Genomic DNA, 12,454 nt, shown 5'->3' with positions numbered 1-12,454 from the left:
ATGAGAACTCTGATGGCCATTCCAGAAAGAGTTCCAAAATTGCTTTGAAGGGTGGACTAGGCACTAGCATCAGTGCATAGCTTCCCAAGGGGAGTACTTCAAAGGTGACCCTAGTGATATTCAGCAATGAGGTATGTAGCTCTTTTTCTAGGATGAGTTTGTGAACTTAATTGTCAGATCTCACATAATTGGGTCATACTTTGTTATCCAGTCAGACAATCTGTTTTTTAATTATAGGAATGTTTAGTCCATTTATATTTAACATAATTATTAATATGTTTAGATTTCACGTTACCATTGTGGTGTTTGTTTTCTATTTTCCCATCCATTCTTTGTTCCTGTATTCTTTCATTGCCTTTTTTATTATAAACAGAGTATTTTTTAAGATTTCCTTTCTTTTAATTATTTTTGTTATCCTCCTTAGTGTTTTTTAAAAATGGTTCCTTTTTTCTTAAGTTGATCTTTTTTTTTTTTAACTAAAGTTTATTGCGGTGACAATGGTTAGTAAAAGTGGTTTCTTTAAAGATCACTCTGTGCACCTTCATTTATCACAACCAACCTTTAAATAATATTCTACTACTTGACGAATAAAGAACCTTACAATAGAAACATACATTTAGCCACTCCTGATCCTTTATAATCCTGTTGCAAAATATTTAATATTTTTTTGTGAAACAGTGTTGGATTTTGTCAAATGTCTTGTACATTAATTAAGATGATTACATGTTTTCCCCTTCATTTATTTATGTGCTTTATTATTCTGATTGATTTTCTTATGTCAAACCATCCTTTCATTTCAAGAATAAATGTCACTTAGTCATCAAGTATGATCCTTTTAATATCTTTGTGGATTCAGTTTGCTACTGTTTTGCTGAGGACTTTTCATCTATATTCATTAGGAATATTGGTCTGTGGTTTTCTTGTGGTGTCTTTGTCTTTCTTTGGTATCTGAGTGAAGCTGACAGCATAGATTATGTTAGAGGTTGTGATATTTTGATTTATTAAAAAAAAACATATATTTGGTCATTCTCATATATATTTGATCTTCACTTATGATTCTTGGCTGACAGCTCCCCAAATCCTTGGAATTTCCTGAGCCATAAGAGCAATGAGAGCATCTTTTGTCATACTTGGTCTCTTATCCTCAGTTTCTGAAATTGCTTCAGAACCATAAAGGTGAAATGGGTGTCTTGTTATTCATAACAAGGCCCTTTCCACCACAACTCAATTGATCTTAATAAGGTGACTTTTCTAAAGCACCTAAGGATGGGGACTGGTTGCCAGGGGAACCAATCATGTGATTAGAAGGTTAGAACTTTCAGTCTATACACTCCCATCTCCTGGGAGGAAAGTGAGGTTGGAGATTTAGTTCAATTTAATCAATTATGCCTATGTAATGAACCCTCCATAAAAATCAAAGGACAAGGTTGGAGAGCTTCTAAGTTGGTGAACATACAAAGATTTGGGAAAAGTGGTGCCTGGAGAAAAAAACTCTGCAGCTTTTTCCCATATCTTGCCCCATGTATCTCTTCATCTGGCTATTGATTTGTCTCCTTTAGTATCCTTTGTAATAAACCAGTAATCTAGTAAGTAAATGGGTTTCCTGAGTTCTCTGAGACAGTCTAGCAAATTAATCAAAACCAAGTAGGCAGTTGTAGGAACCTCAGATTTGTAGCCACTCTGTCAGAAATACAGGTAACAACCTGGGCTTGTGATTGGCATCTGTAGTAGAGGGCAGTCTTGAGAGACTGAGCGCTTTACCTGTGGAAACTGATATTATCTCTGGATAGATAGTGTCAGAATTGAGTTGAATTGTAGGACATCCAGCTGGTGTCTGAGAATTGTTTGGTGGTGTGGGACCAAATTAGGTGTGGGACCAAATACTAAAAGAGGAGGTATTCCCTCCTCTTTTATTTTTCTGGAAGAGTTTTGAGAAGTACAGGTGTTTATTTTTCTTTAAATGTTTAGCAGAATTCACCCACAAAATCATCTGGACCTGGACTTTTCTTTTTTGGGGGGTTTTGGTTATTTATTCAATCTATTTATTGTAGATCTGCTCGGATTTCTATTTGTTGTTGAGTCAATTTTGATAATTTGTGTTTTTCTAGAAATTTTTCCATTTCATCTAGGATACTTAATTTTTTAAATACAATTATTCATAGTATTTTCTTATAATCCCTTTTATTTCTATTTAAAGCCAGTAGTAATAGCTCCATTTTCATTTCTGATTGCCGTTTTCATATCTTCTTTTTTTTTCCTGTAGTCTAGCTAATTATTTGCCAATTTTGTTGATCTTTCAAATAACTTTTGATTTGATTCTCTCTACCGATTTTCTATCTATCCTCTATTTTTCTCTGTTCTAATTTTTATTATGTCCTCTGCTAGTTTTGGGTTTCATTTGCTCTTTTAGTTAAGTTCCTTACGGTATAAAGTTAGTCATTTATTTGAGATCTTTCTTCTCTACATACCATTTCCCCACACATACCCATAGCCTCCCCTAAATATCAACATCTCACACACCAGTATATCAGTTATGATGAATGAACCAACATCAGTACATCATTATTAACCTAAGTCCATAATTTATGTTAGAGTTCAGACTTTGTGTTGTATATTCCATGTGTTTTGACAAATATAAAATGAAATGTGTCCATTATTACAGTGTCATACAGAATAAATCACTGTCCTAAAAAATCTCCTGTGCGCCTCTAATTCATTTTTCCTTCTCACTTCCACATCCCTGTCAACCACTGATATTTTTACTGTCTCCACACTTTTGTCTTTTCCAGAATTTTTTTGTTTTTGTTATTATTTGTTTACTTTTTGAAGTTTCATAACTTTTTTGTAATGTGCCATGTTGATTCCCTTCTCATTCCCTTCATGTAAGATAGTTTCTTAGCAGTGGTTGCAATTGAGATTTCAATTGACATCCTAAATTTACAACAATCTAGTTTGGATTAATACTAAGTTAACTTAAATAGTACACAAAATCTTTGTTCCTATGCAACTCCATCTCCTCCCCCCATATACACAGTTTATATTGTTCTGTCACAAATTACATCTTTGTACATTATGTGTCTATTAACATAGACTTATAATTATTATTTTATGCATTTGTATTTTAAATAATATAGGAAATAGGAGGAAATTTTATAAACCAAAAATAGAATAATACTGACTTTTATACTTATCTGTATTAACCTTAACCAGAGTCCTTTAATTCTTTTTTTTTTTAGTTTTATTTTATTTTATTTTATTTTTACATCCCTCACACCGTGAACCCCCCTCCCCCCATCCACCACCACCCCGACCTCACACCGAGCCATCACATTATACACATAAAATTATAGTTGGCATTCATTAATGTCCAGCCTCTGGTGTACAATGCTTTGAATTGCTGTCTAATGTTTGAAGGACTCTTTTTAGCATTTCATATAGGACAGGTGTACTAACAAACTCTGGCAACTTTAGTTTATCTGGGAACATCTTAATTTCTCATTTGTTTCTGAAGGATAATTTTGTGGATATAAAATTCTTGCTTGAGAGAATACTTTTCTTTCATCACTTTAAAAATGCCATCATATTCCTCTCTGGCTCTCATGGTTTCTGATGGAAATTTGGTTATTAATTTTGAGCATTCTTTATGCACGACAAATCATTCTTCTCTTGCTGTTTTCAAAATACTTTCTGGCCTTTGACAATTTGATTATAATGTGTCTTAGTTGGACCTCTTTGAGTTTATCCTTCTTGAAGTTTGTTAAGCTTCTTGGATGTATAGATTTGTGTCTTTAATCAAATTTGTGGAGGTTTGGCCATTATTTCTTCCAACATTCTTTCTGCCCTTTTCTCTCTCTACTCTTTTTCTGGGACTCCCATTATCTGTATGTTGGTACACTTGATGGTGTCTCACAGGTCCTTTAGGCTCTGTTCATTTTTCTTCATTCGTTTTTCTTTCAGTTTATCATATTCGATCATTTCAGTTGACCTATCTTCCAGTTCTCTAATTCTTTTGTCTGCCCGTGCAAATCCACTGTTTAAACCTCCTATTGGCTTTTCATTTTGGTTGTTTTACTTTTCAGCTCCAGAATTTCTTTTTGGTTCCTTTCTGTAATTTCTATCTCCTTATTGATAATCTCAATCTCTATTGATAATCATGAGTGTTCTGGTTTTCTTTAGCTTTTTTTTTCATGATTCCATTTAGCTATTTGAACATATTTAAGACAGCTGATTTAAAGTCTTTTTTCTAGTACAATGTCTGTGCTCCCTCAGTAACTGTATTTGCTAATTTGTTCTGTGGATGAGTTGCATTTATTATTTCTTCACATATTCTATAATTTTTGTTAAAAACTGGCCTTTTTGATTATTATAATATAGAAATTCTGAAAATCAGATTGTTTCCTGTTTTCAGGGTTTCTTTATGTGTTGTTTTTGAAATCTCTGCTCCTTTAGCTTGTGTTCAGTTAGTGTTTTGACTAACTGAAACAATAGATTTCCTTGAATGCCGGGGGCGGGGGGGAAGAGAGAGAGAGAGAGAGAGAGAGAGAGAGAGAGAGAGAGAGAGAGAGAGAGAGAGAGAACAATACTTCTCCAAGTTATTTTAGATTGGCTCTATGCAAGTGCACCCCTTCAGTGCTTACCCAGGCCATTTAAAACTCTGCCTTAGTTCTCACTTGTGCTGTACCTACAGATCAGCAGAGGTGCAAACTTAGGATCTTCTCAGGTCTTTCCTGAGAATGTATCCTATCCTGGGCCAGCACGTAGCTTTCTAAATTCTCCAGTATAGATGGGCATTTTTGAATATCCTAATTTCCCAAAGAAAAATCTCACTGCAACTTTTCCTATATTTGCAATTTTTTATGAGTCTAAACTTATTTTAAAATAAAATTTAATATAAAGAGCATAGATTTTTTTGAGACCAAAATATTCTAGTTTCAAAGCCAAGCTCTGCCATTTGCTTATTGTGTTATCTTGTGCAAGTTACTTTTTTTTGGGCTTCAGTGCTCTCCTCTGTAAAAGAAAGATTATAATACCTACTTTGCTGAATTATTAGTTCTAAGAGTAACATTTGCTTTACACACAGTGGGTGCTTAATAAATAGTAACCATTATTATTGTTATTCATCATACTAGGCTTCTGTTCAGTGAAAAGGTAGCCTCATGTTAGATTTGCTACAAAGGCCAAAGATTATTGATAACTTAAAAATGTGATAACTCTGAATCCCACTTTTCTTATTATACTAGGTAATGGAAAAAGAGGTGCAATTTGAATGTGCTCTTCAGAAATCTCTATTGCAACATGAAATATCTTTTTAATACTCTGAAAACTAACCTGAAGCAAAAATAATTGATAACACAGCAGGAAATTACCATTAAAAATATCTAGCATACCATAAGATTAAGCGCATTTCTTCCATATATTTGACAGTTTACTATGGCCAGGTTGGTCATGGCTATTACTGTTTCATATCGTGTTGCTGCAACAGTCTTAAAACCGTCACCACGTATAACACTTGCTTCTGATTCATCTCTTTTTCTAGTTTTAATGAGACCTAAATAAACAAGACAATACATGAAACAAATGTGTCATCACTTAGATTGAAATTTGAAATGTACTTATGTCATTATAACAGTGAGCCATCATAAACAGGTTACTGGTACACATCCTCTAGAAGAGATTCCCCATAACCTTCACCCACCCATCTCAGTTGGTTCTGTTTGCCAAAGTGGGTGTTGTTATTATTGTTATTAATATTAGATAGCACTATTATCTTTCTAAAAGAAAACCATATGCTCATATATTTCTACCCGGGTAACTTGGATTTCATCAATCTCAGTCTTTTTATACTACATGTAAAAATACTTTTAAAAAATTTTACTATGAATTACATAAACAACTTCTTGCTTCACAAAAGTGAAAAAGGACATTATGTAAGTATAACTCAGATAGAAATCACATCCCAAGGAGCAACCTCGCTTTCCCCCCTAATATTACCTTGATGTATAACTCAAATGCCCAATGTATTTCAGCTCTTCCCTCAGTTTGAAGAAAAAACCCAAACAACTCAGGAGTTAGCCAAACAGAGACCATCTATATTTACTTTATCATAGCCCTTTTGGATTTCACCTTCCATAAAAGATGTCCTGTCTTGGCACCAGAAACACAAAAGACCCATAGCCTACTACTTCCAATTTATGGGAGTGGTGCTCCAAGATGGGGTGACTAGGTTGTAAGGTGATGCCCATCTCCTGGAGAATACAAAGTGTTTTGCATAGCTAAGGTTACATTGCCCCCACAGACATACCAGAAGCCCCAGCAGTGCAGGTAAAACAAAATAAAAACTTGCACTTCAGTGCCACCTACTGTAAAACAAAGGAAAGACCTCTACTTATCAAGCTGCTAAATTCTTGAAGAGGCAGCTTTCATTCCTACAAATGCCCAGTCAGAGAAATAATCCATCATGCACAATTAATTACCAAAATAACAAGGGAATTCAGAAATGAGAAAATAAACTTAAAGACATGGAAATATGTGGTTTAAATGACAGAGAATTCATGATTACAGTTCTGAAAAACTTCAGTGAGATACAAGAAAACTCAAAAAGGCAATTCAACACACTAAGAAATAAAGTTAATGACCAAAAAAAGTACTTCACCAAAGAGACTGATGCTATAAACAAACAAACAAACAAACAACAATGAAAACCAAAGAGAAATTCTGGAACTGAAGAACTCAATAAAGGAAATGAAGAATGAACTAGTGAGCTTAGGAAATAGAGAAGACCATATGAAGGAAAGAAAAATAATTAGTGATATAGAAGACAGATATCTAGAAATGACTCAGGTAGAAGAGAGAGAATCGAAAGTGGAAAAAAAAAGATAACAAAACTCTACGAGAACTATCTGACTTCATTAGAAAAAGCAATGTGAGAATAATGGATATACCAGAAGGCAAAGAGCAGAAGAAACAAACAGAGAGCTTATTCAAACAAATAATTGATGAACACTTCCCAAACCTATGGAAAAAGCTGAATCCTCGAATACAAAAACCTAATAGAACACCTAATTACCTCGGTGCAAAAAGGCTTTCTACAAGGTACATTATAGTGAAACTGCCAAAAATTAATGACCAAAAAAGAATCCTCAAAACAGCCAGGGAGAAATATATGGTAACCTATAAAGTTTACCATTAGATTATCATTGAATTTTTCAGCAGAAACCCTATAACTTAGAGGATAGTAGAATCAAACATTCAAATTATTGAATGAGAGAAATGACAAGCTAAGAAGACTATATCCAGCAAAGTTATCCTTTAGTTATGAAGAAGAAACAAAGACTTTTCCAGACATACAGAAGCTGAGAGAATTTACCACCACAAGAGCTGCAATATAGGAAATACTGAAGGGTGTTCTTCTACCTGAAACAAAAAGACAAAAAGATACAAAATTATGAACAAGACAACTAACAGACAGACAGAAGCAGGAAATTGCAACCCTTGTTCAGAATAGGGTACCAAACTCTTAAATATAACATAAAAGTTCAAGGAGGTAAAAAAAAATATTTATTTTTAAAAGAAGACAATAGATATTGTAATTTGGAAATGAATTCACAGCATGAAAAGGGATAATTTGTGACAACATAAACATAAAAGGAGAGGGGGTTAAAGGACTGAACTCACACAGATGAATGGAAGAAAGACGCAATTAGAAGAAAAAGGACTACTGTATACATGAAACTTTATTTTACATGAACCTAATGGTAACCACACACAAAAGAAATCTAAAAATGAAAACATGACATAAAAAAAGAGGAAACAGAGGGGGAAGAAAACCATAGAATACCACCAAACTGAAACAACAGAAAGAAACAAAAGGGGAAAGAAATAATGGAGACATAGAGCTACCGGAAAACAAAATATAAGATGGCTACAGGAAATCCTCATATATCAATAATCACCCTCAATGCAAATGGACTGTACTCAATTAAAAGGCATTGAGTAGTGGGATGGATTGAAAAACAAAACCCAACTATATATTGTCTTCAGGAGAAACATCTCAGCTGCAAAGACAAACATAGACTCAAAGTGAAGGGTGGAAAATAATACTCAAAAAAATGGCATCCAGAGATAAGCAGGTCAGCCATACTTACATCAGACAAAATAGATTTCAAGATAAAAAAGGTAACAAGAGACAAAGGTGGACATTTTATAATGACAAAAGAGACAACACGTCAAGAAGACATAACACTTATCAATATCTACGCAAGTACCCTGAGAGCACCAAAATATGTAAAGCAACTACTAACAAGACTAAAGAGATAAACTGATGAAAACATAATCATAGTAGGGAATCTAAATACCCCACTGACAACGATAGATAGATCATGCAAACAGAAAACCAATAAGGAAATATTGGCCTTAAATGACATTTTAGACCAAATTGATATAATCAATATTTACAGAGCTTTCCTTTGCACTACACCAGAATATACATTTTTCTCTTGTACACATAGAACATTCTCAAGTATAGACCATATTTTGGGACACAAAGCAGCCTCAACAAATTTAAGACTGAAATCATACCAAGCATATTCTGTGACCACAGTGCTTTGAAGTTGGAAATAAACTTTAAAAAGCTGGAAAAAACACAAATATGTGAAGATTAAATAACATGCTACTAAATAATGACTGGGTCAAATAGGAAATAAAAGGTACATAGAGAAAAATGACAGTATGACCTATCAAAAGTTTGGGATACAGCAGAAGTAGTAATAAGAGGGAAGTTTACACCATTACAGGCCTACCTCAAAAAACAAGAAAAATCTCTAATAAATAACCTAACATTTTACCTCCAAAAACTAGAAAAAGAAACAAAGTCGAAAGTCAGCACTAGGAAGGAAATAATAAAAATTAAAGCAGAATTAAATGAAATAGAGAACAAAAAGATAACAGAAAAATATAATGCATGAAAGAGTTGGTTCTTTGAAAAGATTAGTAAAAATGACAAACCTCTGGCTAGACTCACTAAGGAAAAAAGAGAAAAGACCCAAACAAAATCATAAATGAAAGAACAGAAGTTACAACGTACGTACCAGAAATACAAAAGACTATACAGGAATACTATGAAATGCTATACACCATCAAATTTGATAACCTAGAAGATATGAATGAGTTCTTAGAAATATATAACCTTCTAGACTGAATCAGGAAGAACTGGAAAATCTAAATAGACCAATCAACAGTAAAGAAATCGAAACAGTCATCAAAAATCTCCCAAAAAGTAAAAGTCCAGGACCAGATGGATTCACTAGCGAATTCTACCAAACATTCAAAGATGATTTAATACCTCGCCTTTTCAAACTCTTCCAAACAAATCGAAGAGGCAATACTTTTTAACTCATTTTATGAGGCCAACATTACCTTGATACCAAAATCTGGCAAAGGCAAAACATAAAAAGAAAATTACAGACCAATATCTCTGATGAATATAGATGCAAAAATTCTAAACAAAATACTAGCAAATCAAAAGCAACAAAACGTTAAAAAAATAATACATCATGATCTAGTGGGGTTAATTCTAGGGGCACAAGAATGCTTCAACATATGCAAATCAATCAATGTACTACACCAGAATAACAAATGATAAAAATCATATGATCATATCAACAGATGAAGAAAAAGCATCTGACAAAATGCAACATCCATTTACATTTAAAACGCTCAATAGAACAGGCATAGAAGGAAAGTACCTCAACATAACAAATTCCATATATAACAAACCCTCAGCCAATATACTCAGTGGTGAAAAACAAAGTTTTTCCTCTAAGATCAGGTACAAGACAAGGATGTCCACTCTCATCACTGTTATTCAACATAGTACTGGAAGTTGTAGCTAGAGCAATCAGGCAAAAGAAAGAAATAAAAGTCATCCAAATTGGGAATGGAGAAGTAAAACTGTCACTTTTTGCAGATGACCTGATTCTTTATATAGAAAACCCGACAGACTCCACGAAAAAGCTACTAGAAACAATAAACAAATACAGTAGAGTTGTAGGATACAAAATCAATGTACAAAAATCCATTGTGTTCCTTCATACTACAAATCCCTTCAGAAAAAGAAATTTCAGAAAAAGAAATGAAAAAGAAAATCCATTTTCAATTGCAACAAAGAAAATAAAATACCTAGGAATAAACTTAACAAAGGATATGAAGGACTTATACACTGAAAACTACAAGACATTATTAGAAGAAATTGAAAAAGACACAGAGAAATGGAAAGATATCTCATGTTCATGGATTGGAATAATTAACATAGCTAAATTTGCCATATTACTCAAAGCAATATACAGATTTAATGCAATAACCATCAAAATCCCAATGGCATTTCTCAAAGAAATTGGACAAAAAAGTAGAGAACCATATGATTTCACTCATATGTAGGATATAAAACTAAAAGCACAAACAAGCAATGAAAAACTCATAGACACAGACAACAGTTTAGTGGTTATGATAGGGTAAGAGGTGGGGAGGTAGAAGAGTGTAAAAGTGATCAAATATATGGTGACAGGAGATTTGACTTTGGGTTGTGAACACACAATGCAATATACAGATAACGTATTATAGAATTGTACACTTGAAACATATACATTTTTCTAACCAATATCACCCCCAATACATTTAATTTTTAAAAATTATCAAATTTGTATGAAATCACAAAAGACCTCTAATAGCCAAAGCAATCCTAAGAAAAAAATTACAAAAATGGAAGTGTCACTCCCCGTCGTGCGGTGTGGCCTGCTGGGTCTCTGGTCCCGGTCCCCACATAAGAACGCAGGACATGGTGAGGCCAAAAAGGAACACCCACAGAGCCATAGACGGGAGTCATACCACTATATTCTTGCTGGCGGTTGGGTTGGAGACACAGGAAGCAGGAGCCACACTGTTCACAACCCTCACTGCGCCACTTGCAGGCTCAGCCACCATCTTCTTGCTAGCCGCCATTTTTCTGCTAGCGTAGCCACAGCAGTTATATTAGTGGCCAATGGCTCACTGGTTACAGCTGACAGCCAACTAGCCACAGCTGATGGCCATCCAATCACAGTTGATGGCCATTTACTACCTGAGCCAGCACCTTTCCATGTGAGGCCGAGAGCCTGGAAACTGCACTCCTGGCTCTGTCCCCACACTCCCTTACTTCTAATTATACTACAAAGCCACAATAATAAGAACAGTATGGTATTGGCAGACAAACAGACACAGAGACCAGTGGAAAAGAACTGAAAGCCCAGAATTAAACCCTCATGTGTATGGGCAACCAATTCTCAACAAAGGAGCCAAAAACATATAATGGAGAAAAGAAAGCCTCTTCAATAAATGGTGCTAGGAAAATTGGAAAGCCACATGCAAAAGAAAAAAACTAGACTGCTATTTGACCCCATACACAAAAATTAACTCAAAATGGATCAAAACCTATATAATAAGACTTAAAACAATCTTATACATGGAAGAAAACATAGGTAGTAAACTCAAGGACCTTGGTCTCAGAGAGGATTTTATTAATTTGACCATAAAACCAAGGGAAGTAAAGCAAAAAAAAACGAATGAGCCTATATCAAACTAGAAAACTTCTGCACAGGAAGAGAAACCCTCAACAAAACAAAAAGGCAACCAACAAAATGGGAGAAGATATTTGCAATCAATGCCTCCAACAAGGAGCTAACGTCCAAAATATGTAAAGAACTTATTCAATTCAACAACAAAAAAACAAACAATCCTATTAAAAAAATGGGCAGAAGACCTGAACAGACACTCCCAAGAAAATAGACAAATGACCAACAGATATATGAAAACATGCTCAACTTCACTAGGTATGAGGGAAATGCAAATCAAAACCATAATGAGGTACCGCCTCACACCTGTTAGAATGGCTATTATCACAAAGACAAGTAATAACAAGTGTTGGAGAGGATGTGGAGGAAAAAGAACCTTCATACACTGTTGGTGGAATGTAAATTGGTACAGCCACTATGGAAAACAGTATGGGGATCCTTAAAAAATTAAGAATGGAGCTACTATATGACCCAGCAATCTCTCTTCTGAGTATCTACCTGAAAATTTTGAAAACATTTGTTCTTAAAGTTACATTGCCCCTATGATCACTGCAGCATTATTCAAGGTAGCTAAGACATGGAAACAACGCAAGTGTCCTTCGATGGATGACTGGATAAAGAAGATGCAGTATATATACACAATGGAATATTCTTCAGCCATAAGAAATGATGGAATACTGCCATTTGCAACAACATGGATGGATCTCAGGATGCTAAGCAAAATAAGTCAGAAGCAAAATAAGTCAGATGGATAAGAATCATATGATTCCATTCATATGTGGGCTATAAAACAGAAAGCAAAAAGTGAACAAACAAAACAAACAAACAAACAAAAACTACTTAATTGACAT

General features: G+C 34.3%; 1 protein-coding gene across 1 annotated transcript in view; it reads right to left on the bottom strand.

The window, feature by feature from the left end:
* The window catches only part of LOC308496842 (leucine-rich repeat-containing protein 63-like), a gene marked incomplete at both ends in the record, with an annotated part of 68,300 nt that overhangs the window by 44,033 nt on the left and 11,813 nt on the right, over nucleotides 1–12,454 (bottom strand). Inside the window, one exon of the mRNA XM_081046642.1 lies at nucleotides 5,388–5,548. Coding sequence (XP_080902768.1) covers nucleotides 5,388–5,548 — 161 coding nt within the window. The remainder of the gene's footprint in view (nucleotides 1–5,387; nucleotides 5,549–12,454) is intronic.

The sequence above is a fragment of the Rhinolophus hipposideros genome (genome assembly GCF_964194185.1).
Source record: "Rhinolophus hipposideros genome assembly, chromosome: 4".
Lineage (NCBI taxonomy): Eukaryota > Metazoa > Chordata > Mammalia > Chiroptera > Rhinolophidae > Rhinolophus > Rhinolophus hipposideros.
Note: the sequence above shows the minus strand (reverse complement) of the source record. Positions and strands in the feature narration are given on the sequence as shown.